The following is a 27,984-nucleotide window of genomic DNA, read 5'->3' as shown; positions in this document are numbered from 1 at the left end:
CTTCCCCTTAAGCCTCTCTTTGATGTCTTGAAAGCCACCAGCCATTTAGAGGCCCTACCTCGCTAGCTCTCCATTACCATGCAGCTGTGCTCTCTTCCTGGTGGCCCTTCCAAGGCTTCTGCCATCCGTGTAACCTGACCCTTTCTCCCATCTTTAGGGAGAAGGAAGGGAGGCCCATCTATCAGGGCAGAGGAGAAAAAACAAAAGTGTGAATTCCATTTTCAACTGGAGCTGGCAGTGAGCCCAAGAGGGATGCTCTAGCATGTCTCTAAGTTACCTGGTACCCATATACCCCTTCTCTGGGCATGGTGGCCACCATCTTCTAAGAGCCTGATTTGAAGCATTGATCCAAGAGCTGGTTCTTTGTTGTGTAAATGCTTATTAGAGGAAATTTGGAAAGTAAAAAGAGTAAATATGGGCTTTAAAAGGCACATGTAGTTCCCACCATATTTGAGCAGTTTTTTGTTTGTGAATTTTTAAGTAATTTTTTATGTAGTCAAGATAATGGTAACCACTGTCATTTACAGAGTGCCATGAACTGTGTCAGGTACTTTAAAAATATTATCTTGAAGCCTCATGACAACTCTGTAGGATTTTATAAGTTAGGAATTAAAATGGGGAAGTAAGTTAATCAAGGTCACAGCTAGAAATAGAAAGACCTGGTTTCAAACTCTTGTCCTTTGTATTCTATTACTCAAGGTATTCCTTGTACATGGAAATCTGTATCCTTTTGTTTCCCCTGAGCATTTTAATAGGCCTTTTTCTGTGTTTTAAAAGTCTTCTCAAGCAGCACTTTTTTTTGGCTGCACTGCAAGTCTTATGGGATCTTAGTTTCTCAGGGGTTGAACCTGAGTCCTGGCAGTGAAAGTGTCAAGTCCTAACCACTGGACCACCAGGGAATTCCCATAAGTAGCATTTTTAATAGCTGTATAACCTTCCAGTAACTGGATGTGTTACCATTTTCTCGTCATTCCACCTTTATTTTTGCTTTCATATGATTATTAATAAAGGTGTGATAAACATGTTTATGTATAAATCCTTTTCTGAATTGTGACTATTGTCCCAACTTTGGCTTTCTAAAAAGGCTGGTTCTTTGTGCCCTCCCGGACCTTGTCCCAAACCCCTGTCCTACCCCGTCCTGCCTGTGTCCTCCTGCTAACTGCCTTACCACCTCCCTTCCTAGTAATGTTGGCCCTAGGTCTCCTTCCATTGGAATTGCCATTGAAATTGACCTGGGCACTTCATTTTCAACTGGCCCCTCCTTTAGGATCCCTGGTGGGAGGTTCTTGGGAGGAGGTGCCCCATTCTCCAGACTGGGGACCAAGGACCCAGAGTGGTCTCCAGCAAGCATCTCTCCACGGGCAAACTTGTTTCCCGGCCAGCCCAGAGCAGGTGGCCCTTCCTCACACTCTCTTCTCTCTCCTTGCAGCTCCCAGCCTGCAGAGCAGCGTCCGGCAGCGCCTGACGGAGCCACAACATGGCCTGGGGTCTCAGAGGTTGGTAGAGGGCGAGGCTGGCCACTTCTTGACAAGCCGGGTCTCTCTGCGGCGAATGCGCAGCCTTTCATCTGGACAGTCTTTCAGTTCTGAAGGCCTCGGGACCAGCGCTCCACCTGCCTCTGCTTCTTCTTCCTGCTCCTCTGCCACCACCACTACCACCACCACCACCACCACCACCACCACCACAACCACCACCACCACCTCCATCACCACCGTCCATGTCCACCCTGTCTATTACCACCACAGCACTTCCTATTTCCTCCAGATGGAGCCCTACCCTGACCCACCCCCTTCTGACAGCACCGCTGTGATGCCTTGGCACTCAGAGAGCTTGGGGTATCAGCTGTCTCTCTTCTCTCCCCTTCTTCCTGTCCGTGCCTCTCTGCTGCCTTTACCTTGGCCTTTGCCTGCTGGCTGCTGCTTGGTGGGCTGTGGGGACTGTGGATTGGGGTACCTTCTCCTTGTCCTGTCTTTTCCCAGCCTGGGACTCCTCCTTGAGGTCAGCCTAATGCCCTACACCTTTCTTCCCTTCTCTCCTTGGGGTTTGCTGACTCTAAAAATGAGTAACAGAACCCCTCCCTCACGGTCCTATAGCACTTTGGCCTAAACTTTCACATCCGTTATCTCAGTGGAGTTCTCACTTCTTTTATCCCCTCAGCAAACATTTATGGATACCTATTCTCTGCCAGACTGCTGGGCTTGGGGATTTGTAGATGATAAGATACAATCTCAGCCATCAAGAATCATGGTCTGATCTGGGAGAGGTACATAAATGATTCTGGAACAGTTGATAAGTGCTATGGGGGTGTTGAAGAGGGAATGACTAACAGTGTGAACCTGGGTGGAACGCTTCACAAAAGAGATGACATTTATGCCAACACCCTGTGTGTAGGAAAAGGAGATTGGGTATTCTAGGCAGAGGGAACACATATATAGGCTTGGAAGTTCATGAGAATCTGATCTATGTGTGGTTAGAACATTGGCTATGTGTTGATGGGACAGGGTAGCAAAGGAGGCTAGAATGATGCAGGGCTCTGAAAGGCTAGGAGCTTGGGCCATCACCCTTTAAGATGGAGAACTGCAAAGGGGCTTTTAGAAGGAAGTGAATTGGTCATATTTGCATTTTAGAAATAACATTTTATAGCCTGTATATAGGAAAGAATGGGGAGACTAGAGAACTTGGAAGTCATTGCAGTAGGCCACCAGGGGAGGTAATGAGGTTTGGGGGTAAAAACAAGAGTATTAATTGGTAACTGACTTTGAGGGGTGGAGGAGAAGGAGGCATTTAGGATGATGCCCAGGTTTCTAGCTTGGGTGACAGGAAAACTGTAGTACCCTTCATAAAATTACTCTTCAGAAGGGAGGAGGAAACAGATTTAAGGATTTTGGACAAGCTAGCTTTATGTCAGGCAGGCATAAAAACACTCCTGTTCAGAGAAGGAGTTAAGATTCTGCAGGTTAAGTAATTTTCCCCAGGTCCCAAAGCTAGTTAGGAGCAGAACACAGACTAGGCCTTGGCTCTCCATTCCAGGATGCTCTGTTGGTTATGTTTGTGCTTCCACAAGGTCTCAGTAAGTGAACTGTGTAAGAACGGATGACAGGCTTTCTCCCACAGCCTGGTCTGGCAGCCGCAGGGACTTGCCCTGCTCACACCTCAAGATAACAGGCTACGGTAAGAGATAGTAGCCTTGACCCTGCCTGGACAAGCTTAGAGGACCCTCAGAAAGACCTTCAGGAAGCACCTGTCATCTCTGAAGTTGTGACCACGGTTTAGTCCTGGCCTCTGAGCTGCAGCTTACCCTGTTGCTTCCTTCTGGTCCTGCGTCACTCTGGATACCAGTCTTTCTAGCTCTGCCCCTTGGACCTCTGGATGGTTATCCTTGAAGTCTGTTCCTTTCTCTTTCACAAAAGGACAGCCTTTCCTAGTGTTATCACTCAACAGAGTTGCTCATTTTCATCCTCATCCTCATTTTCATCCAGAAGCCTAGACAGGGAGACTGCCCTTCCAAGTACAGATGGACAGGATCAAAGTGGTTTGGGGGTACTAGAGGATGCTGTAAATCTCATGCTCAAAGGCCCAGGCTGAGGGCAGTGGGCGGGGGGAAGGGGAGGAGTACCTGCATCCACCTGGCCTGTTCACTACTGAATTTTCTTTCGCACCATGCATCAGAGGATCATCTCTAAAGGCAAACAGGCTCTCTAGTAAGGTTAGTAGCTTGGGATGGGAGCCCAAGGCAGCCCAGCCTTTGGGGAGGGACACCCATGACCTGAATTGTCTCAGAGGTTCAGGGAGGGAAAGTGAGCTTGCTCAGTGGGGCCTTTCCCTCACACGTCCACCCAGGCTTCCTCCTAGGTTCTTTTCTTGCTTTGGAAGTCTCAGCTTTTGTTGATGATGGAGGCATTGAGGGCTGGGAATTATGACCAAATGGGGCAATAGGCCAGGAGGAGTGAGTCTGAGTGTACCCCAACCTCTTGACCTCTCTTCCTTCCTTGGCATTGAAAAGGCAGTCTCCTAGAATCCTCACCTTCTCAGTCTAGAAGGCCCCTTGTCCCAGTGTGACTGCTCCCAGAATTTCCTTGGCACCTTGCTCAGTGGTTCATATCTGTGTGGAAAAGGCAGGGTATGGAGAGGATCATCTTGGGACTTAGAGAAACAAGGACACATTTAGATAGAAGAGGGGCACCATCAGAAATATGAAATCAAATGGGAGACACTTGGTAAAATACTAGAGTAGGTGGCTGGAACAGTGTTTGGATTCGAAGTTGGAACTGAGATTGTTCTCTGCTATTCCATGTCTCCAGGAAGGTACTGGCCCACAGAGTGGCTGCTTGGTTAATTGTTTCCTACTGAGAATTAAACCTATAATAACTATTAGCCAGCCTCCTGCTTTTGCCTGTTTTTGGAGCCCGGTGCCCTCCCTAATTTTTTACCCACAGCCTTCTCCTTTCTAGGTCCTGCTGTGCTGTCCTCTCCCCTCCCACTCATGACCCTTTCCCTTTAGTTTTCTGATGTGGATGTTTAAACATTTCCCTTAGCCCTCTCCTCTGCCTCTGCCATGGGGTCTAGGGCCTCTGGGAAAGTGGAAGGATTAAAGGATTGGCAGGGGACTCCTGTATCTACCTTTTTGTCTGTAAGGTAGGAGGGGTGGCATCCAGAATTAGTTCATGGTCTTAGGAATAGCCAGCCCTTTAAAGGGTCTCAACTATGCTGGACCACCTCTGTGTGCATGTCCAGTGTGCAGTGCCATGTCCGCATAGCTCAGCCTTGCAAAGAAGCCTCTTGTGAGTGGCCCGTGGAAGGGTCTTCCTGCTCGACTGGCCTCATCATCTTCATTCCCACAATTCTTTCTACATTTTCAAGTGCTTTGCCAACATACTTGGGCCTCTAAACAGTCTTGCAAAATAATTGAATCAATGTTATCTTCATTTGGCCAAAACTGAGGACCAGCAAGGTTATATGACTTGTCCAAGGTCACACAGCAAGTATCAGGCAGAGGTGGAAATTGAAATAGACCTTGGGACTTCCAGTGGGCAGCTCTTCTGAACCACTGCTCTTCAAAGGCCAATATCCTGTCTTTCTGCACCTCCATACATTCTCCCTGTCAGCAGAGCTCTGAAAAAGACCCCAGTCTTCCTATTGCCAACCAACTTTGAACTCCAAAACACTTCTCTGTGACCTTCTTTGAATCCTGAGAGAGGGTTGGAAGAGGCAGCATCTTGGCCTTTCAGGGGGGTGAGGGATTATTTGCAAGGCTGTTCTAGTCTTTTTCTCCCTAGTCCGGGTCAGGCCCACTGACTGCATGTTTCCCTGTTCCTCAGGGCCTGGCCCAGACTGGATGTGTCCTTGGGTGGGACGGGAGTTATGTATGTTAGCTTAGGGTTGAGTCCTAAGAAGTCTAACCAGCTCTGGAAGCAGAGGTTTCGCTGAGGAGGATGCGTGTAGCCCTGAAGCCTATGGCTGTTTTGGTTTAAGGCCTGGCTAGTCATCAGGGGTGGGGGCCAGACCTGCGAAAGCCCTTAGCCAGAGAGTTAATGGTATAATGACATTTGTTTTTGCTTCTTATCTCTCTTTTCTCTCCATCACTTTTCCCTCTTTTTTTTTCTTTCCCTTGGTCCTCTGTATTTCTACCTGCTTCTCCTTTTGCTCCCCATGTCCTCCCCCCCCATATTACTCTTTTCTCCTTATCTCTTCTCCAATCTATCCTTATTCCCTATTCCTACTTCCTCTCTTGTGCCGTGTCAACTTCCCTCTGTTTCCCATTCTTCCCTCTTTCCCACCTGCTGGGTACCCTATTTGCTCTCTCCCGCCCCTCTCTCATCCCCATTTTCCTACCCTGCTCTTGTCTTCTCCCGTGGTCCCTCTCCTCTTCAACCACCTTCCCCACCCCCCCGCCCCCGTGCCCCATTCCTCTGTGTCTCTTTCTTCCTCTCTGACCTGTCTTGCAGGGATTTGACCCATTCCGATTCGGAGTCCTCCCTCCACATGAGTGACCGCCAGCGTCTGGCCCCCAAACCTCCTCAGATGATCCGTGCTGCAGATGAGGCTCTCAGCGCCATGACCTCCAACGGCAGCCACCGGCTGATTGAGGGGGCCCACCCCGGCTCTCTGGTGGAGAAACTGCCTGACAGCCCTGCCCTGGCCAAGAAAGCACTGCTGGCGCTGAACCACGGGCTGGACAAGGCCCACAGCCTGATGGAGCTGAGTTCCCCGGCCCTACCTAGTGGCTCTCCACATTTGGATTCTTCCCGTTCTCACAGCCCAAGTCCCCCAGACCCAGACACACCATCTCCAGCTGGGGACAGCCGAGCCCTCCAGGCTAGCCGCAATACACGTATCCCCCACCTGGCTGGCAAGAAGGCCGCGGCTGAGGAGGATAATGGCTCCATTGGCGAGGAGACAGACTCCAGCCCAGGCCGGAAGAAGTTTCCCCTCAAAATCTTTAAGAAGCCTCTTAAGAAGTAGACAGGATGGGGGTGGCAGTGGTGGGACAACTTGTCCTTCCCTGGTCTTCTGCCTCCCCTCCCCTCCCTTCCAAGATACCTGGCCCCCAGCACAGGGCCTGGGAGGGGCTGGCTCTGGGGCCTGGGCACTGTACATACCTGCCTCCCACATCCTTGGGTCCTTCAACATTATTTATTAACTGACCACCATGGCCTGCCTCCCTCCCAGACATGGGCTGCTGCTGTCACCCCCTCTCCGCTTCAGTGCATGTCTTGGTTGCTGTGCCCTCGGCTCCCAGCACCACCTCTGGGGTCCGGCTGCTGTGTCTCTGCTGTCCCAGTTTTGAGGTTTGGTTTCTTGTTACTCTGTCTCCTGCTTTCAGGCTTCTCCCTCCCACCACTCCCCAACTTCCCCTAGCAGCTAGCGGGGGAGGATGGGGGAGTAACTTCTGACACCTGTGCCTCAGATCTCTATCCCTGCACCCCCACCCCCACCCCGCCACTGACGATGGTTCTCTTTGCCCCAGACTGGGGCCTAGGACTTAATGTTTGAGGTTTGCTCTCTGCAAGTGTGGTAGGCCAGAGGTAACCTCGGCTTGGAGCTTACTAGGACTCCAGGGGTCCATGGGGGAGTAAAACCAATTCCCAGAGAACAAGTCACTAGAGTTTTGAAGAGAGGCTAGGCTCAGGGATAGATTGGAAGCAACTTCTAGTCTGAGGATGAGTAGGAGCCAGAGATGTGGGCTACAAGGCAGTCACTTTTTCTCTCTTCTCTCACCCACACCTGCTTCTCTCTTATCCCCACTGCCCCACACTGCAGGGGTAAGAAATGCTGTAAGAAATGCTTCCCAAATGCTCCCCAAGCATCATTACTCCTAAGGCTCAGGACAGTCGGCTCCCCAACCATAGGAGCCTCAGCTATGATAGAGGGCTCTAATGGGGCCCCGAAGCTGTTGGGCAGAGTGTCGTCACATTTGAACCAAAAGACATTTTAAAATTGAAATCTCCTGAACTTCCCAAGTGCCTGCACCACATACTCCCCCTGTCAGACCTGTGTTCATGTTACTGCATAGCCTGGGCTAGAGGCTCAAGGACACAGCCAGTTTAGGGATGGGGGTGGCTGAGGAAGCTGGTGTAGGTCAAGGTGGCTGTGTGACCACTTCTCCCTCACCCTTCCCACCCTCTAGACAACTCTCTCCCTTACCTGTTTTTGCTATGGCTGTAAAGGTATTTTCCCTCTGCCCCACTCCCTGCCATCTTTACTCTGGGATCCTATTTTGGGCCTGGGGTGGGGGCACCTGGGGCTGGTCTTAGGAGGTCCTAGGCTGCAGACTGCCTTGTACCCCCCGGACAACCTCACATGGGTTTTTCTGTGTTATTTCATAAGACTCTTTGAAGTCCAATAAAGCATGTAGGAGATTTTAACTTCTGCTGGCTTTGACTCTCATTGTGTTCTCTGTGCTCTTTGTGGCATAGCAGATAGGATGAAGGGACATTTCTCTTCTGCCAAGGGAAAATGAAACTCTAATACACTTACCCAAAACTCTCTGGTGGGGTTACCAGATGAAATACAGGATACTCAGTTACATTTGAATATTAAACAAATAACTTTTAAAAATGTAATTATGTCCTATGAAATGTTAGGGATAAATTTTTATTAGCTTAACCTGGCAACCCTACCTCTAGGCTATTTGATCCTATCTATCATATAGCTTCACTGATCACCTATGACTTTTAGAATTACAGGCATATCTCATTTTATTGCACTTTGCAAGTATTGCACTTTTTACAAATTGAAGATTAGTGGCAAGGGAGTCTTATGTTTTTCCCAACAGCATTTACTTGCTTCATGTTTCTGTGTCACATTTGGTAATTCTTGCAGTAGTTCAAACCCTCCACCTGGAAAAATATTACCACTGTTGACGGCTCAGATGGTGGTTAATGTTTTTTAGCAGTAATGTATTTTTTATTAAGCTGTGCATTTTTTTTAGACAATGCTATTGCACACATAAAAGACTACAGTATAGTGTAAACATAACTTTTATATGCACCAGGAAACCAAAAATTTCATGACTTGCTTTATCATGATATTTGCTGTATTGCAGTGGTCTGGAACTGACCATTCGGTGTCATTGCAGGGGGCTCTGAAGAACTCCTGGTGCTTTATGTCTCAGTGCAGAAAGAACTCAGCAAGAGGCAAAGTGATATATAAGAGGTGATTTATTAGAATAGGATGCTTGTGAGGCTTATGAGCAGGCTGGTGAGGGAGGGGGGTGCTGTGCCCCAAGAGCTTACTGTGCTACAGTTTTATAATCAAAGGAAAGGCAGGGAGGAGAACTTTTTTTGTCTTTCTTGAGTAGACATCATTAGCTCCTCCTCCAATTTGAGCAGGGGAGTGTTTTCCTAAACAGTCAAGCTAGGTCCATAATTTTTTTTTTTTTAATGTGTACAGAGACCATGTCCTAGGAATCATTAACTTACTGAGCTCATGGGGCAGGATGTGGGGCTCATGCCATCATTGTTTCATTGTTTGGGGACATGTCTCATGCTTGTGTTGCATGGTTTTCTTGCTAATCAAGTCTGCTTTCTTGAGTAATCATTAACTTATGGGGTCTCCCATAATTATTCTACTTACAATCCCCTAGTGGGATTAACTAATTACCTATTTTGTCCCTTTACTCTGTCCCTATGAGAACCAAATCACCAATATCTTTGAGGTATTGCTATGCCTCACAGGAACCTTGGGATCACCTTGATGGCAATAAGGAACCAATGAAAGGTTTTACAGTGGAGATGCCACATGAGATTTCATAAAAATTAGTTTGCCTAGCCCAAAGCTGAAGGTTCTACACCAGACTTGTGAGTCATGTCTCACCTATGCTTACTCCCCACGTTCGGTCACCAAGTCCTGTCCATTCTACCTCCCCAAGGCCTTACGGCTGACCCTATCTCTGCCACCACCCACTTGATAATTCTAAAAGCAAACGGATCATAGCCTTGCCCCACTCAAACTCTGCCAAAGCTCGCTCCGATTTCTATCAGGATAAAATACAAAGGCCCTTCCTTGGCATAGCAAGGCTCTCTCCCCAATCGGACTCAGGCCCACCTAAGAAGGGCCCTGGGGCTCCCAGCTTCCGTCTACGTATCTCCGGCTAGAGCCCACCTCAGACGACAGTCTTGGGTTATCATAATTTAACAACCGTCAAGACACGAAAAAGTGGATGGATGGAGTTTTGCTATTTCCAATACACTCGAGGGGCGGGGCAAGACCCGGCGGGCTGAGCCCAGAATTCCGCTGTGCCCACATCCAACATGGCGGCGGGATATCTCCGTTCCCGCCAGGGGCTTTCACTGCCAACGCTGCCGTAGGAGAGGCGCCATCTCCTCGGCCCTGCCCACACTTAACATGGTGGCTGTGGGGCCAGGCCGACTCTGCTACGCTAGCCTTGCCCACCGGCCGCGGCGCTGGCTGCGTCACGTGACGTCACTGGAGCTTGGTCGCGCTGCTTTTGCGTCGCGGCTGGCGGGAGCGGGAAGCGGATTCGGATTGCCTTCCTCTGCTCTGTGGAGGAAAGTGCTCTCTGGTCCTAATTCCAGGCCCTGCACCCAAGCAAACCTTCGAGCCTGACCCTCCGTGCTCGGCCACCTTCTCGATCGCACCGGAGCCTCAGAGCTGCAGTCTCGTGTCGCATCCCTCAGCGCCTCAGTTACTAGCTGCGATGCATGTGATCAAGCGAGGTGAGAGGCCGGGGAGGGGCTGGCGGGTGAGGGACGCGGGCCGCCGCCGCCCTGCAGTTAGCCGCTCCCGCCGGCTTCTGCCGCTTCCCGCGCTACCGGCAGCGGTTTCCCGCCCTGTCAGCCGCTCGGCCTCCTGCCCTTTCGTCAGTCTGTCCCAAACCCCTTTCTGAGCTTCAATCTGCGCCCCTCGGCTCTGTCATCCAGCCGCGTATCTAAAGAGTAGTAACACCTTTCCTTTAGCGAGTTGTAACTGTGTGCGCCCAGCACTTTGCAGGCGGTACTTTATTCCTCTCCGCGAGCCCCTGAGGTAGGGATTATTAGCTCCGTTTCGGGCAGAGAGAGGCTTCCGGACTGCATTGTCACCCAGTTAGATGCTGGTGATACCGGACTTCGAACCCGTAGCCAGCAACAGTTTTATTGTTGTTGGTCACAACAATAAAAAAAAGCTGGTCGCCTGTCCTAACCTAGGCCCCGGGGAAGCTAGGTAATCAGGGGCTCTGCATTCTACACGGGCACCTACCAGCTTCCTGATCTCTTTTTGTGGGGTTAAAAAGTCAGTCTCAGACACAGACATCTCCACAGAGTTGTCGCTCCGTGTTTCCATTGTTGGAAGAATAGCCCCAGAGGAGTTTGGGATCGGGACTAGTTGGCTTTACCTTTGATAGGAAGAGATAGGGAATTAGAGTAGGGTGGCCAAGACATCTTCTGACAGGGTGGGGACCGGGAAGAGCCAGGAACTTGTGTTCTTCCTCGACACATTTTCCGTTAGACTTGCTGAGGACTTCGTTTGTGTCAGTCCTTTGCTTGATTCTGTGAAATTAATTTTAAGAGGAGACAGACTTGCCTCAGGAAAAGGTTTATAATCAGGTTCGAAAAACAAGGGCAAAGCATACTTTTAACAGAGAACCATGTGGGACAGATAGGAACAAGTTTTGAGTCTACTCAGTATGCCTCTGTTAAAGCATTAAAGTTATTTCAAAATTGTAGGCACTTAGTAAATACTGGTTGACTGACTGTTTTGTCCACTAGGTTGTGAGTGTCTCAAAGATGGGGACTTTATGCCCAAATTTATTACTGAACCTGCCCGTGAATAGAGGCTCCAGAAGTGGGTGAGATAATTAGGTTGGTGCAGAAGTAATTGCGGTTTTACATTTTTGAACTTTGCTGTTTGGTATTGGAATAATTCTTAAATAAATGTGGTTATGTTATATATCATTTTAATGCATATTTCTCACTTTGTGCTTTTTTTGCTGAAGATTATTTGCTATTTATTTTTATATTTATTTTAGACTATAGAAATGATGTTAGACAAAAAGTAAATTTGAGCGATTTTTTTGAGTTCAAAATGGGTTGTAAAGCAGCAAAGACAGCTTGCAACATCAACAGCGCATTTGGCCCAGATCAGATCAGATCAGATCAGTCGCTCAGTCGTGTTCGACTCTTTGTGACCCCATGAACCGCAGCACGCCAGGCCTCCCTGTCCATCACCAACTCCCAGAGTTCACTCAGACTCATGTCCATCGAGTCAGTGATGCCATCCAGCCATGTCATCCTCTGTTGTCCCCTTCTCCTCTTGCCCCCAATCCCTCCCAGCATCAGAGTCTTTTCCAATGAGTCAACTCTTCCATGAGGTGGCCAAAGTACTGGAGTTTCAGCATTAGCATCATTCCTTCCAAAGAAATCCCAGGGCTGATCTCCTTCAGAATGGACTGGTTGGATCTCCTTGCAGTCCAAGGGACTCTCAAGAGTCTTCTCCAACACCACAGTTCAAAAGCATTAACTCTTTGGCGCTCAGCTTTCTTCACAGTCCAACTCTCACATCCATACATGACCATAGGAAAAACCATAGCCTTGACTAGACGGACCTTTGTTGGCAAAGTAATGTCTCTGCTTTTGAATATGCTATCTAGGTTGGTCATAACTTTCCTTCCAAGGAGTAAGCGTCTTTTCATTTCATGGCTGCAATCACCATCTGCAGTGATTTTGGAGCCCAGAAAAATAAAGTCTAACACTGTTTCCACTGTTTCCCCATCTATTTCCCATGAAGTGATGGGACCGGATGCCATGATCTTCGTTTTCTGAATGTTGAGCTTTAAGCCAACTTTTTCACTCTCCACTTTCACATTCATCAAGAGGCTTTTGAGTTCCTCTTCACTTTCTGCCATAAGGGTGGTGTCATCTGCATATCTGAGGTTATTGAGATTTCTCCCGGCAATCTTGATTCCAGCTTGTGCTTCTTCCAGTCCAGCGTTTCTCATGATGTACTCTGCATATAAGTTAAATAAGCAGGGTGACAATATACAGCCTTGACGGACTCCTTTTCCTATTTGGAACCAGTCTGTTGTTCCATGTCCAGTTCTAACTGTTGCTTCCTGACCTGCATACAGATTTCTCAAGAGGCAGATCAGGTAGTCTGGTATTCCCATCTCTTTCAAAATTTTCCACAGTTTATTGTGATCCACACAGTCAAAGGCTTTGGCATAGTCGATAAAGCAAAAATAGATGTTTTTCTGGAACATCTTGCTTTTCTTGCTTTTTCCATGATCCAGCAGATGTTGGCAATTTGATCTCTGGTTCCTCTGCCTTTTCTAAAACCAGCTTGAACATCAGGAAGTTCACGGTTCACACATTGCTGAAGCCTGGCTTGGAGAATTTTAAGCATTACTTTGGCCCAGGAACTGCTAATGAATGTACAGTGCAGTGGTGGTTAAAGAAGTTTTGCAAAGAGAGCCTTGAAGATGAGTGTAGTGGCCAGCCATTGAAAGTTGATGACAATTGAGAGCCTTCATCGAAGCTGATCCTCTTAGACAACCACTCAAGAAGTTGCTGAAGAACTCAAAGTCGACCATTCTGTGGTCCTTTGGCATTTGAAGCAAATTGAAAAAGTGTAAAAACTTGATAAATGGATGCCTCATGAGCTGACTGAAAATTAAAAAAAAACAATTTGAAGTGTCATCTTCTCTTGTTTTATGCAACAATGACCGTTTCTCGATTGAACTGTGAAATGTGATGAAAAGTGGATTTTATATGGCAACTGGTGATGACCAGCTCAGTGGTTGAACAGAGAAGAAGCTCCAAAGCCAAACTTGCGCCAGAAAATGGTCATGGTCACTATTGGGTGATCTGCTACTGCTCTGGTGCACTATAGCTTTCTGAATCTTGGTGAAACCATTACATCTGAGAAGTATGCTCAGCAAATCGATGAGATGCACCGAAAACTGCAACGCCTACAGCTGGCATTGGGCAACAGAGTGGGCCCAATTCTTCTGCACTACAATGCCCGACTGCACGTCACACAACCAACACTTCAGAAGTTGAATGAATTGGGCTACGAAGCTTTGCCTCATCCACCATTACCTGACCTCTCGCCAACTGACTACCACTTCTTAAAACATCTCCACAACTGTTTTCAGGCAAAACGCTTCCACAACCTGAGGAGGCAGAAAATACTTTCCAAGAGTTCGTCGAATCCTGAAGCACAGATTTTTATACTACAGGAATAAAGGAACTTATTTCTAATTAGCAAAAATGTGTTGATTGTAATGGTTCCTATTTTGATTAATAAAGATGTTTGAGCCTAGTTATAATGATTGAAAATTTACAGTCTGAAACTCCAATTACTTTTGTACCAAACTAATACTTTAAAATATAGAATATGATGAGTGTTGTAAGTAGGAATGTAGTTGATTTGATTGTAACTAGGTCATTTACAGCCTAGAGATAGAGTTATGGCCCTTCTTGTCATTAGTATCTTTGAAACATCATTCTCTCCATTTCTGTAGTCTCCCATTTTAGCTGTCGAGACCAAAGACCGAAACACATAATGCACTTTTGTTGGTTGATTCCTGTGAGAGGGGACGATTCAGTTTTTTTAGACCTTTAGAAAAAGATATGGAAGGATGAGAAGCTCTTAAGATACATCTGTAACAGATGAATCAAAAACTTGTGGTCATAAATCTCTGGAGTGGGTAACACCTCTGTGTTACATTTTTAACCTTTTGGGTCCACTTTCAAGTACTGTCCTTTAAAAAGTACTACCTACAACAAAAGGCAGGTCTTATTTTGTTTCTAATTCCCTCAGAGAACATAATTTGATCCAGATGGTTTGCTGCTAGACTGCAAGTAACATTCAGCAAGGCTTGTTCATATACAAAGTTGTACTTAGGTTAATTTTATTTTTCATCTTTAATTTGTTTAGGGTATTTTCTCCTCCCCTTATTTTTGGGATGATAGTATAGAAGCAGACTAACACATGCAATTTTTGCCAATCGTAGTATAATTATTCAGTAGGGCAACTGCAGTAAACTTAAAATACTTACTGAATGTAGTAATGTCTTGCCAAGCACCATGAGGTAAATAGCAGAGGGAGAAGGCATCTCCATCTTCCATGATCTTAGGGCTGTTAGGGATATAGGAATAATCTATATGAAAAGTATTAGATAACAGAAGGGAATAGTAGATGAATTTTTCTTATTTGTTGTCTTGTTATTCTTGGTGGGACAGCATCGTATTGCTCAAGGAGGTTAAGATTAAAAGTTGAGAACCATTGGAATAAATGCAATGCAGCCGAGTTGTAAAATGTGCTTTGAAATTCAGTATAGTGTTTTCAAAACTTTGGGTTTTGTAACCCACAGTAAAAATTATTTTCCATTATGACTGAGTAAACACATGTATATGTAAGTATTTATGTAAAACTGAAACAAAGTTTTCAAAATAATACTTTCTAAAGCATCTATTTGCACTCTGATAATCTCTTCTATTCCAGATCCTCTCTCTCCCGCACCACCCTTCCTCTCCCTTCTTCCTTCCCATCCTTTCTCATTCCCTTAACAGCCCACTGTATAATTTTACAGATCTGTGTGGCTACTGTGCTCGGCACTGAGGTTATTGTGAGTAGGCAGAAATAGTTTGGCTTTCAAAGATCTTACAATCAATTGAGAAAAATAGACAAAAACATTAACATAAGATGATCAGTATTCTAATATGTAAAATACGGCTAAGCAGCCCATTCATTCAATTATTCAGAAAGTATTTACAGTCGTTCCCCTGTATCCATGGGGCATTTGGTTCTAGGACCTGTTGTGGATAGCAAAATCCGTGTATGCTCAAGTCTCATGGTCACCCCTCAGTCTCTGTGGATTCTTCATGTGCAAATTCCAGTTCAGCATCCAGGGCTTCAGCCAACCACAGATCATATACTGTTTATGGATGTGGAACCCGTGGATTCAGAGGACTGACTATATTCAGCATCTCTTTTATGCCGAGAACTGTGTTAGGTACTATGGATTCAGCAGTGAACAAAACAAGCTAAATTCTTTTCTGACTGGAGTTTACATTCTGTTGTGAGTGACTGACAGTAGTTAAATGTATACAAGAAACAAGTAAGAATGAGTTAATTCCAGATAGTGGTTTGTGAGATGGTGGTGGTAAAACAGGGTAATGTGATAAAGATGAATGAAAAGATAACCTTGGATTGGATCCTCAGGTAGGGAGGTGACATTTCAGCTGAGCTCTGAATCATACTAAGAGCCAGCTGTGTGAAGATATGTGAGCTGAACTTTGTAGGTAGAGGGAATAGAAAGTTCATATCTTGCAGAAGAGGCATATACTTGGTCTTACAGTATTAGCAAAGTCTTCCTGAAGAGAGGAATTTAAAAAGACAGCTTATACCCAAGAGGAAATCAGACAATTAGTGTTCAAGAGGATTTCACAGGAGGAAGAGGGCAATGTGAGTTACAGTGTTTGGGGCAGGTTTCACGGATATGGTGAGAGTTGGAGAGTGAGTAGGAGTTAGATGTATGGAAAGGTGGAAGAAGGACTTTTGGGCAGAGTAAGGTATAATCAGTTATATGGATGTGGGAATGGGAGGCCTTATTAGAATGTAGGATCCTTATTAGGATCCTTTTACAAGGATCAGCAGAAGAGATGTGGGGCCAAATTAAGGAGGGCCTTGTTTGAGAGAAGAGGATAATGTAAGCAGGGATTAGTGAAATGATGAAATCAGTTTATGGGTTGAAAAAAAATGACCAAGTGAAATGATAGGCTAGAGAACAGTGGATCACTGATCCTTTAGCCCTTTAGTATGCCTCCTCTTCCCAGTGTGAATTTAGAGAGTTGGTTTTGTACTTTTTGTCAGTTTCCTGATTAATTTGACAGCTGCAAATTTTCAGCTGCCTTGTGGTCACCTATCTGCCTAACCAGTTAGTATAGCATTAAGGGCTCAGTCCTGGTGTGTGCCAACTAATTTACTTTATTTCAGAGTTAAACAATGCATATGTGAGTCTGGTTAGAAAAGGAGATCACAGTGGTAATCAGAAAGAGAAGAGCTGTCTTAGTTAATGTATTAGTGTTTAAGAAAAACTAACTTCTTTTATTGATGATGGGTTACTAGCAGTTTCTTATTGTTCATTATTCTTTATCAAACGTTTGAGAAAGTCCTTGGGCCAGCCGGACTTTTTGTTAGGAAGAAGGAAGAGCTGTAGGATATAAGTCCAAACCATGAAAGGACTAACTATATAAGGTCCATATGTATGTGCTTCCATATCCCCAAAATAAAAAATAACAGGTTGCCTCTGGAAGATTGTTTTGAGTTACAAGTAGAAAGAAGTACTTCTTTACATGGTATGAAGTAAATTCAAATCATTAATTACTCTAGGAGAGTACAAAAGCCATATTTATCATGAAGGTGTTAGGATGGAGACAGGTTTATAAATCATTTAGCATTCAATAGTTATTTGAGTACCTGCTATGTGCTAGGCCTTGAGCTTTGGTCTGGGCACTGGGAAATAAATACATTGATAAATAAATCACAACAAAATCTTTTTCCTTTTGGAAATTATATTCTAGTGAAAGAGTCATACAATAAACAAATACACAGGTAAAATGTAGAGCATGTCAGATGATCAGAAGTGCTCTGGAGAAAAATAAAGCATAGAAGAAGGGTAAGAGGGGCAAGGTTGTGTTTGGGGCATTGGAATTTAAAATAGAGTGATTGGGGAAAACCTTATTGAGAAGTTGACATTGAGCAAAGATCTAATAGAGGTATATATAGTAAGCAGTCAAGGTTGCCAGGGTCAGGTGGGACAGTAGGAGGTGACCTGGAGGAGGGACTCACAGGACAGGTTGTGTAGGATTCTGTGGACTATTGTAATGATTTTGACTTTGATTCTGAAACAGATGATAAACCACTCTTGGCAGTAGAGTAATGACATGGATTTGACTTAAGTTTTAAAGAATAATTATGCCTGTCATTTGGGACAAGGGTTGGGGGGGACAGATCATTTGGGAAATTTATTGCAAGAATCCATCTGATATGTAATGTAAGGGAAGACTCAATATAAAGTCTCTCCTTTTTGAAGATGAAAAAATAATCTCTCAATGAATCTCTTGGGGGTCTGAGTCATTTGTCTACAAAAGAGCATTTCGTTTTGATCAGTTGAAAAAGTTTACATGCTGATTATGTTTGATTCTTTGGTATTGCTAACTTAGTAAGTGCTAATACGAATTGTATGGTTTGATTCTTTAGATGGCCGCCAAGAGCGAGTTATGTTCGACAAAATTACATCCCGAATCCAGAAGCTTTGTTATGGGCTCAATATGGACTTTGTTGATCCTGTAAGTAAATAGGATTTATATCTTGTGTTGCTTGTTTCATGTGATTCCATTTACTTGTCTCTTACCTCTTCCCCTTCACTCTCTTGCTATATATACATATTTTGGTGTGGTATTCTCTTACAGCCTTGGATGTAAAATGTGAATTTATTGTTTAAAACTTTTTTTTATTCTGGGAATTCCCTGGTGATCCAGTAATTAGGACTCTGGGCTTTCACTGCTGTGGCCCGGGTTCAGTCCCTAAGCCATGTGGCATGGCAAAAAAAAACAAAACAAAAAGACAACAAGCAACAAAAAACTCACTTTTTCCCCTAAATTTTTGTTTATGCTGTGAATTCTGACTTCTCAGAGAACTATAAAGCTGAGGAAAGAGGAAAACTTGACATTAACATTTCACTTAGGGGCTTCCTTGAGTAAATTATTTTATTCATAAGTGCAAAAATCTGTAGTAAAACTTGTTTGAAATTGTGGTCATTTGGGTAGAAATTGGTTTGAAATTTGCTTTTTTTGTTATCCATATGGAAAGGATACGTTAAAGTAATATAGAGTTCACAGCCAACCTTTAAATTCAGGAGAGCCATAAGCAAGTTGCTCTGCTTTTCTCCTCAGCTTCTGTAACTCCTCTACTCTAGACCTGCAGCATCCCTTATCTAGACTGCTGTCCATAGTGGTCTCAAAACTGTCCTCCAGGTCTTCCTCACCTTGCCATCTTCCAATCCATATTCCACATGACTTTCAAAATGATCTTACTAAATAGAGTCTCTAATAATCTTTTTCTTAAAACTCATATTGCCCCATCCTTGTTTAGATATTTTATCTATATTACTATCCTGAATAGTCATTGGAAGGAGTGATGCTGACGCTGAAGCTCCGATACTTTGACCACTTGATTTGAAGAGCTGACTCATTGGAAAAGACCCTGATTCTGGGAAAGATTGAGGGCAGGAGGAGATGGGGGTAACAAATGATGAGATTGTTGGATGGCGTCACTGACTCAATGAACATGAGTTTGAGCAAACTCTGGGAGATGGTGAAGGGCAGGGAAGTCTGGCATGCTGCAGTTCATGGGGTCGTAAAGAGTCGGATATGACTTAGTGACTGAACAACAACATCTGTATTACTGTAGCACTTGCACTGGCCTCATAGCATTAACCACCTAGTATAGAATTTAACTATATGTTCCTAGCCTCCCCCAGAATTGTTGAGGAGGCCTGTATCTTGTTCTTGCGATATCCACAATGCTTAACACATACATAATTAGAAGCTTGATAAATATTGAATTGACCAAATGGTCGAAAGAAAATAATTTTATACAGCTTTAAGATATATTTATTATCATTTCCCTTTTACATTTAAATACTACATTTCTCTTTTACATTTAGAATATTAGAGTTGGAACAAACCTGAGAGATCATCTTATCTCCCTTGTTTTATAGATAAGAAAGGTTCAAAGAGAAGGGGGATGACTAGTACAAGTGAGTGAGAGTATAGGAAGAAGAATATTGGTGTCTTGACTCCTAGGTGTTCTGTTGCCAGTTGCATACATTTCAGAGCGCAAGGGTGCTGGAGCCAACATGAGCATTCTAGGGTAGATGAACAAATCTCCATGCTTATATGGAGTGGTTATTAGCACATGGATGTTGTTTTATTCTGAGTTCTGATTACTTGCCTTGTAGCACCAGAAAGTGTTTAGAAGACTTCATTACTCTTTTACTGAACATGACTATCTGCTGAGAAGAAAATGATCAGGAGAAACTTGAGTTTAGGTCTAACATGTAATTGGGATAAATTTTAAACTAGGAATTACACTTTTTCTTTTTGAGAGAGGCATGCTTTGGTCAACTGGGAAATGACATTCATTTTCTGTTGGATTTAGTTCAGTTCAGTTGCTCAGTTGTGTCCGACTCTTTGCGACCCCATGAATCACAGCACGCCAGGCCTCCCTGTCCATCACCAACTCCCGGAGTTCACACAAACTCATATCCATCGAGTCGGTGATGCCATTCAGCCATCTCATCCTCTGTCGTCCCCTTCTCCTCCTGCCCTCAATCCCTCCCAATATCAGAGTCTTTTCCAATGAGTTAACTCTTCGCATGAGATGGCCAAAGTACTGGAGTTTCAGCTTTAGCATCATTCCTTCCAAAGAACACCCAGGACTGATCTCCTTCAGAATGGACTGGTTGGATCTCCTTGCAGTCCAAGGGACTCTCAAGAGTCTCCTCCAACACCACAGTTCAAAAGCATCAATTCTTCGGCGCTCAGCTTTCTTCACAGTCCAACTGTCACATCCATACATGACCACTAGAAAAACCATAGCCTTGACTAGATGGACCTTTGTTGGCAAAGTAATGTCTCTGCTTTTTAATATGCTATCTAGGTTGGTCATAACTTTCCTTCCAAGGAGTGTCTTTTAATTTCATGGCTGCAGTCACCATCTGCAGTGATTTTGGAGCCCAGAAAAATAAAGTCTGACACTGTTTCCACTGTTTCCCCATCTATTTCCCATGAAGTGATGGGACCGGATGCCATGATCTTCGTTTTCTGAATGTTGAGCTGTAAGCCAACTTTTTCACTCTCCTCTTTCACTTTCATCAAGAGGCTTTTGAGTTCCTCTTCACTTTCTGCCATAAGGGTGGTGTCATCTGCATATCTGAGGTTATTGATATTTCTCCCAGCAGTCTTGATTCCAGCTTGTGCTTCTTCCAGCCCAGTGTTTCTAATGATGTACTCTGCATATAAGTTAAATAAGCAGGGTGACAATATACAGCTTTGATGTACTCCTTTTCCTATTTGGATTGATCTTTTTTTTTCCTTTGCGGCCACACAGCTTGGGCAACCTTAGTTTCCATCAGGGATTGAACTCCTGCAGTGGAAGCTCGGAGTCCCAACCACTGGACATTCAGGGATTCCCTAATCTGTTTTTTTCTTTTTTTTTGAGATTCAGTAAATACATACACATATACAACTTAGATTGGTGTGCTACAGTCCATGGGGTTGCAAAGAGTTGGACATAACTGGGCAACTGAACAGCAGCAACATACAACTTAGAATTTGTCTTTCTTGACTTGGGCATTGTGTATTTTAAAAAGGGGTGCCTCTTACAGTATGGTCTTGAAAACAGTGAAATGTAGTGAGGTTGAATGGGATATGGAGCCAGAAGACTTAGACATTAAAAACCTTGGGCAAGTCCCCGTAACCTGGTTCCTCATGTAAAGTGGGGATAATTATAATACCCATCTCACAGGTAATTGTGAAGTGTCAGAGAAGATTATGAAAGTTGAGATATTTTGTGAAGTGTTAAAGAAGTGAAGTGAAGTGAAAGGCATTCAGTTGTGTCCGACTCTTTGCAACACCACGGATTGTAGCCCGCCAGGCTCCTCTGTCCATGGAATTCTCCAGTCAAGAATACTGGAATCGGTTGCCATGCCTTCCTCCGGGGGATCTTCATGACCCAGGGATGGAACTAGCATTGCAGGCAGATTCTTTACCGTCTGAGCTACCAGGGAAGCCACTCACACCAGGGAGGTGTTAAAGGGTAGCCATTAAATTATCTAACTGCTCAGCCCCAATTCTAGCTTACACTTTGATCTCCTTTCACTAGACTGATTAAAGTTTGATTTGTTTGCTTTCCTGTACTTGTCCTTAGGAATAATTGGGGGAAAATAGGTAAGTATATCACCTGAACCATGATTATATACAGAAAATTTGAATGAAAGATGGGAAAATACTTATAGAAAAATTGGTCTGTTTTCAGCTGTTTCCCTATGTGTCTGTTAATCTTTGTAAAGCTCTACTTAGACTTTAAAACTAATTTTCTTCTTTTCTTCACTCCTTCCTCCCTTGCCCACTCCCTGCCTCTCTCCCCTCTCTCTCTCCCTCACCCCTCTCCCTCTTTCCTTCCTTCTTTCTTTGGACGCTTCATTATATATGTAGTATGCATTTTCTAGCAGCTCTATTCACTTATGAAGTCTCATTACTAAATTTTCCACAGCGTACAATTCTGAAAGATGATTTTTCATAAAAGGAAATTATCTTTTATTTTGATATAAATTTGATTGTTTTCTTCATTGCTCTTTTAAGGAAGATGTTGATTTTTGGAAAAGCACAAGTAATTCTTAGCTTTGCTTTTATAGGCTCAGATCACTATGAAGGTAATCCAAGGCTTATACAGTGGGGTCACTACTGTGGAACTGGATACTTTGGCTGCTGAGACAGCCGCAACCTTGACTACTAAGCACCCTGACTATGCCATCCTGGCAGCAAGGATTGCCGTCTCTAACTTGCACAAAGAAACCAAGAAAGTATTCAGTGGTGAGTCTAGAAGAAAAAGAAAGACTTTAGTATTCTCAGAAAATGTATAGGCATACTAGAATGAAACCTTGAGTATCAAAAGAAAAGTTATATCTTGTTTAAAAAAGCGAAGTGTGCAAGTTGATGGCAGAGGGAGACTAGAACTTCCTGTTTCTCCATGCTGCTCATCTGCTGCATGGAAGGGTCAGTGAAAACTTTTCTTTATCTTTTTGTTCTCTCTCTATTTTTTTTTTTTTGAAGCTCCTCTTTACATGCTTGGTGGTGGTATGGTTGGAAAAAAAAATTATTGATAATTCCTAGGTTAAACAAAATGTTACAGTCAGTCTTTTGTCACCATTAGTCATCACTCCCATTTTACAGCTCAGAATGTGGGCAAAAGACAGTTAAATAATTTGTTACGTATATAAAAAGTGATATGTAAGAAGTCAGCTGGTAGACTGAGAGTAGAAATCTTTTGGCTCTCAATTCCAGATCTTTTATGTGGGACTTTAAACATTATATCTCCCTCTTCAGTAGATTTATAAGAGTAAAGATATCAGATCTTCCAAAATTGATCTATGGATTCAAGTCAGTGTCAGAATGCCAGCTTTGTATGTGTCTGTATTATATGTAAACTCAGAGGACCAAATATCTGCTATGATGTCTGAAAGAGAGAGAGCTTTTTGCTCAATGTGCATTTATAGAAGTAAAATCCTTGAGATGATAGATTTTGAATTTTAAGTTGAGTTTCTGTTTTGTTAGGATAAAAGAAAACTTGAGATTATAATTTATTCTTTTATTTATTTTCACCTAATAAATCCTTAATGGGTAAGATGTTAGAATCATCTGGCAGTCTTTTTCAAAGAGCATATGCTATACTATAAGAGCATATGCTCACTCCAACTCTGGAAAGTTATTTCTTTAAGGGTTTCCTTATTTTACTTATGTAAATTTCCGTGTATATTTATATAACATGTATTTGTCCATTGAGCACTGTCTTTGCTAGGTACTAAGGTGAGTTGGGATGAAAAACAGTTGAGAACCACTTTTAAATTGTTAACCTGAGTATTGAACTTGCTGTTAAGTGATTTTGGTATTTTAATTTTCTGTTGTTTTGTTTTTAGATGTAATGGAAGACCTCTTCAACTATATAAACCCACACAATGGCAAACACTCTCCCATGGTGGCCAAGTCAACATTGGATATTGTTTTGGCAAATAAAGATGTATGTAGAATGCTTTTCTGGTGAAAAAGCTTTTATAGGTTTTTTTTTTTAGGGCAATGAACACATTTTAAAAAATTTAAACACTATGATAAGTGATAGAGGTAAAAAGTAATTCTCCTTCTCTGAATCCTAGTTTTCTTGTCTAGAAAGAATAGCACTTTGTCATTTTAAAATGTATTTTTCCAGAATTGTTCTATAACACATGGTATATGTACATTTATTTTGCCTTTTAGTGGTAATGTACTGTGCATACTATTCTTTCTAATATTTTTTCACTTACAGGTATATCTTAGAGATAGTTCTTTATTAGCATTTATGAATTTACCTTGTTCTTTTTAACACCTGCATAGCATTCTATCCTATAGCCATATCATCACTATATATATATATGTAAGAATTGATCTAGTGATGAATATTTGTTTCCATTTATCACTGCAGTCGCTATTCTCATACGGTAGTGAGTTGCTTATAGATGAGTATATTGGTGAGGTAAATCCCTTCAGTGGAATTGCTGAGCCAAAAAGTATGTGCGTTCAAAATTTTGGTAGACATTGCCAAACTGACTTCCAAAAAGGTTGCTCAGATAAAATTTTGGAAGATCTTCTTGCTCAGCAACTTAAAAATTATCCATTTGTGTTTCAATTCCTTTCTTAACTACATTTCAGAGGACAGAGGGAAAGATGGGTAGATCCAGCCAGGCCCTTTGCACACGGAATTTATTTACCATGCATATCTGCACAGATTAGAAATCAGTTTTAACTGAAGGTAATAGAGTGATTCGTTGGCTATCTGTAAATATGTATCACATGTTAAAGAGACTGAGAGAAAACTGAGTGAGTTGTTTGTGTTCATGTGTATTATCTTGAAGATAGGTGAGAAACAAAAATTAATGACATCAAAAACTTGTATCTAAAATATAAATTTTGATAATCAAGTATCTCAGTTCTCCATAAATCATGCAAAGCCCCTACCTGCCTTTGGCAACAAAGATGCCCTTAAAAGTTTAAGAGAAAGTGAGGAGTTTTGTATAGATTTTTCTAGTCCTCGGACATGGATCCTTATATGGCAACACTGATAGTATTTTGAAAAATTGGCTCTATTTTCCTCTATCCAAAATGATTATTAGTACCTAATTGCTTTCTTTCCTTTAAATGGCTTTATAGCCTACAAAAGCTCTGTAACAATGGCCAGTTCTGCTTTAAAACATCACTGTCACAGCAATATTTTGTTTAAAACCTGTTAAAGGACTATGGATTTGATTAGCCTTAGAATTAATGTAATTGTTTATCATATATTGTTATGTACAGTTTAAAATGGAAACTGCTAATCACTTATTATTGTGCAAGGTGAGCACAGTTAACCTCTTTAAAGAACTCTGATCCAATATTGAATCACTTTCATAAAGATTCTTGGAGCACAGGATCAGTTTGGCTCAATATCACAAAACCCTGGCGTGGTTACTGTCAAAATAGTCACTATTTTTAATCAGATAAATTGATTAAGACCCAGTTAGATATGCATAAAGGAAGTTAGGACCTGGGAAATCCCTTGCAGATGAATTAGATTTTACTTGAAAGGGAGCTTAGGGTTCAGTTTCTTGGTGAAGAGAAGGGATCTGGAAAGGGCTTTGGGTAGCTCCAAAGTTTGTAAACAGTTTAAGACTGGGCTCAAGCATAAAGGGACAAAGTAGAAATCCAGTTACCAGAAATGAAGTGAAAAGGTAGAGCCTTAGTTGCATCATCACAGAAGAAAATGTTCTGCCTTCAGATCTAAAGCACCCGTTTCCTGTGGGAGTATCAGGAAATGATGTAGATTCCAAATCTCATATGCACTGAATTGGAGGTTCTTCAATTCCTCCTGACTGACAGCAAATGGGTTCCATGTTGTGGAATACTTAGTCTAAAAGTCAAACTCTGGAATTCTAACTCAAGGAAAGGAAGGAATGGGGGACAAAGTTCCTAGCATATTTTGAGAATTCTGAGTGATAGCTGACCCACTAGACAAGATAAAAAAATAAAAAAAAAATAAATAAATAAAATGGAAAATAAAGATATGTATTAGTATTTATATGGCTCCAATACTTTTGGATTAATAGCCAATCTAAAAACATGTTTTAGGATGATAATATAGTCCCTTTTATGCTCATATTCTTTCCCTTTTTAGAGATACTGTAAGCACAATAGGGAAAGTCACATTTATGTTTTTACTTATGTACAACTTATATGTTTTCTTCTAGTCTTTCAATGTATGTGTTTTTAAGCCTAGTTAGGATACTCAATTTATATAATTTTTTTCCTTAATATTAGGTATGGATTTCTATTCTACAACAATAATACTTAGTGTTATCTCTTGTATCCTGTGTATCAATTTTAGTTCTGAAATCAGGGCTGAAAGGTAACAAATTTTGTGAAAATAAGTCTAATTATCTTAATTATGGGTTTTTGTTTTTTTAAACCTTCACCAGCGCCTGAATTCTGCAATTATCTATGACCGAGATTTCTCTTATAATTACTTTGGCTTTAAGGTAAATAATGGGTTTCAAATAAGTGGGAATTCCTTCTTCAGTTAGGAAATGCAGTTTTTTATTTATGTTTTAGTGATATAATTATAAAGGTAGTAATTTGTTGGGAGTTGGGATGGTCCTGAGGGATTAGTGTGGTTAGGGTAGTGGTGATTGTTTGAATTAAAGAAAGATAGCTTATTCATTTGCAGTTTTCAAATTTTCCAAATACTATTTCTGGATACCTGTGGAGTTATGCAAGTAATTTGTCAGAATGATTCAATATTATTCTGTATATGCAACAACTATTTATTGAATTCCTACTATGTGCTAAGTGATTTTCTAGGTACTTTTTTGTTGATAAACTGTTATATAGTGATTGAGAATGTGGATGCTGATGTCAGACCACCTAGGTTCAAATCACTGCTTCATTTCTTATTAGCAAGGTACTTAATCCCTTTGTCCTTCAGTTTTCTTATCTTTAGAATGGGGATAATAATAAAATTTCAATATCAAATGCTCTTGAAGTTTAAGTGAGTGTGTGTTTGTTGCTTTGATCAGTACCTAGGCTGTTATAAGGATTTTATAAATGTTAATGATATGAACCATTATAATATAGTGAACACCACAACTTCTGCTATTAACATTATACATATTAATGTAGAGTTAGCTTTTTTCAGAAATTTTCAGGCATTCTTTTCCGAAAAAATAGTCAATTGATAATGTTCTAAGCTAAAGCTAGTAAATATAAATATGATATTCTTGTCATTTAAGATTATTTTAAAAACTGAGTAGATTTAAACAGTTGCATATTGTGAATGATATATCTACTATGTCTTTAAAAACTATGCTCTGGAAGTTTTTCGGTTGTTTTGCTTTTTCTAGACACTGGAGCGATCCTATTTGTTGAAGATCAATGGGAAGGGTGAGACATGAATGTGTTTGTGTGTTATATTTTCTGTTCATTGTATTGAAAATAGAACTTTAAGCTATTTGCCTTAACATTTCTATTTAAACTCTAAGTAACACTTTAAACTTTAGGTTTAGTTTATGAATAATCTTGCTGCTTATTGGTATAAAATTTTTTAAATTGTCTTTTGTTGTTCCTTTTTTTAGACTCAAGTACATATCTCAGCCTAGTTTTCATGTGAAAAATTTATCTTGTTTTTAGTGGCTGAAAGACCACAACACATGTTGATGAGGGTATCTGTGGGGATTCACAAAGAAGATATTGATGCTGCTATTGAAACCTACAACCTTCTTTCTGAGAAGTGGTTTACCCATGCCTCTCCCACTCTCTTCAATGCTGGTACCAACCGCCCACAACTTTCTAGGTATATGTCACCTATAGTCACTTTTAACATCCTAAAATGCTTTTGACTAGGGAAATAAACCTTGACCTGAAGAAACTAGACAGTTCATCACATAAAAATTAATTTGATAAACATTTAATCATTAAATGAGATTTACTTTCTGAAAAACTCTCTTATTGCATTGTGGTAAACAAATTGATGAGAGACAAACGCCAGTAGTGAAATTTTAAGCTTGTTTCTGGTGATGGTTGTACAACTCTGTAAATATACTAAAACCCATCAGTTGTACACTTTAAATGGAGAATTGTATGGTATGTGAATTATATCTCAATAAAGTATTTTCTGATAATAATTAAAGGATTCTAGTAGTAGTCTGTATGAGAGTAGGTATTTTGGGTTAGGGAAGTGAAAGTAGAGTATGAGAGAAGTAGACTGATTTAAGAGATTTAGGAGGTAAAATTGACAGAATTGATGATTTGAATGAGTCATTCAAAGAGTGGTTCCTGAGTTTATGGGTAAATAACAAGATTTATTGTGTCATTTTCTGAGAAAGGAAACACTGGAACAGAGTCCAGTAATTTATTAAAAAAAAAAAAAAACAGCTAATACACCCTAAGCAAGTTGGGTTATCCCAGGAATTGAAGAATATGCTAACATCAAAAAGTGTATTAATGTAATTCATTGCCCTAACATTTTATATCATTTAATACTTTCATAAAAAAATAGCAAAATAGATGTAGAAAATAACTTCCTTTCTTTGGTAAAAGATATCCACTAAAAACTTAGATCTGTTGGACCTCTGTTTTTAGCATTGTAGTGGAGGCCTGAGCCAGCATTGTAATTGTAAGATAAGAAAAAAAATGGTTG

General features: G+C 42.0%; 2 protein-coding genes across 8 annotated transcripts in view; both read left to right on the top strand.

Moving 5' to 3' along the window:
- The window catches only part of STIM1 (stromal interaction molecule 1), a 204,914-nt gene extending 197,049 nt beyond the window's left edge, over positions 1-7,865 (top strand). For 6 of the 7 annotated variants that reach the window (XM_061380658.1, XM_061380663.1, XM_061380662.1 and 3 more), the window contains 2 exons: positions 1,430-1,496; positions 5,946-7,865. In XM_061380658.1, coding sequence (XP_061236642.1) covers positions 1,430-1,496; positions 5,946-6,462 — 584 coding nt within the window. In that variant the 3' untranslated portion in view covers positions 6,463-7,865. Of the gene's footprint in view, positions 1-1,429; positions 1,497-3,669; positions 3,707-5,945 lie in introns of all 7 variants that reach the window. The other variant, XM_061380664.1, reaches the window with a different exon arrangement.
- A 1,869-nt stretch (positions 7,866-9,734) lies between these two features.
- The window catches only part of RRM1 (ribonucleotide reductase catalytic subunit M1), a 41,295-nt gene continuing 23,045 nt past the window's right edge, over positions 9,735-27,984 (top strand). The window contains exons 1-7 of the mRNA XM_061380657.1: positions 9,735-10,178; positions 17,704-17,792; positions 21,923-22,100; positions 23,204-23,304; positions 25,769-25,828; positions 26,690-26,729; positions 26,976-27,138. Of these exons, the coding sequence (XP_061236641.1) occupies positions 10,160-10,178; positions 17,704-17,792; positions 21,923-22,100; positions 23,204-23,304; positions 25,769-25,828; positions 26,690-26,729; positions 26,976-27,138 (650 nt within the window). The 5' untranslated portion in view covers positions 9,735-10,159. The remainder of the gene's footprint in view (positions 10,179-17,703; positions 17,793-21,922; positions 22,101-23,203; positions 23,305-25,768; positions 25,829-26,689; positions 26,730-26,975; positions 27,139-27,984) is intronic.

The sequence above is a fragment of the Bos javanicus genome, chromosome 15 (genome assembly GCF_032452875.1).
Source record: "Bos javanicus breed banteng chromosome 15, ARS-OSU_banteng_1.0, whole genome shotgun sequence".
NCBI classification, from domain to species: Eukaryota; Metazoa; Chordata; class Mammalia; order Artiodactyla; family Bovidae; genus Bos; species Bos javanicus.
Note: the sequence above shows the minus strand (reverse complement) of the source record. Positions and strands in the feature narration are given on the sequence as shown.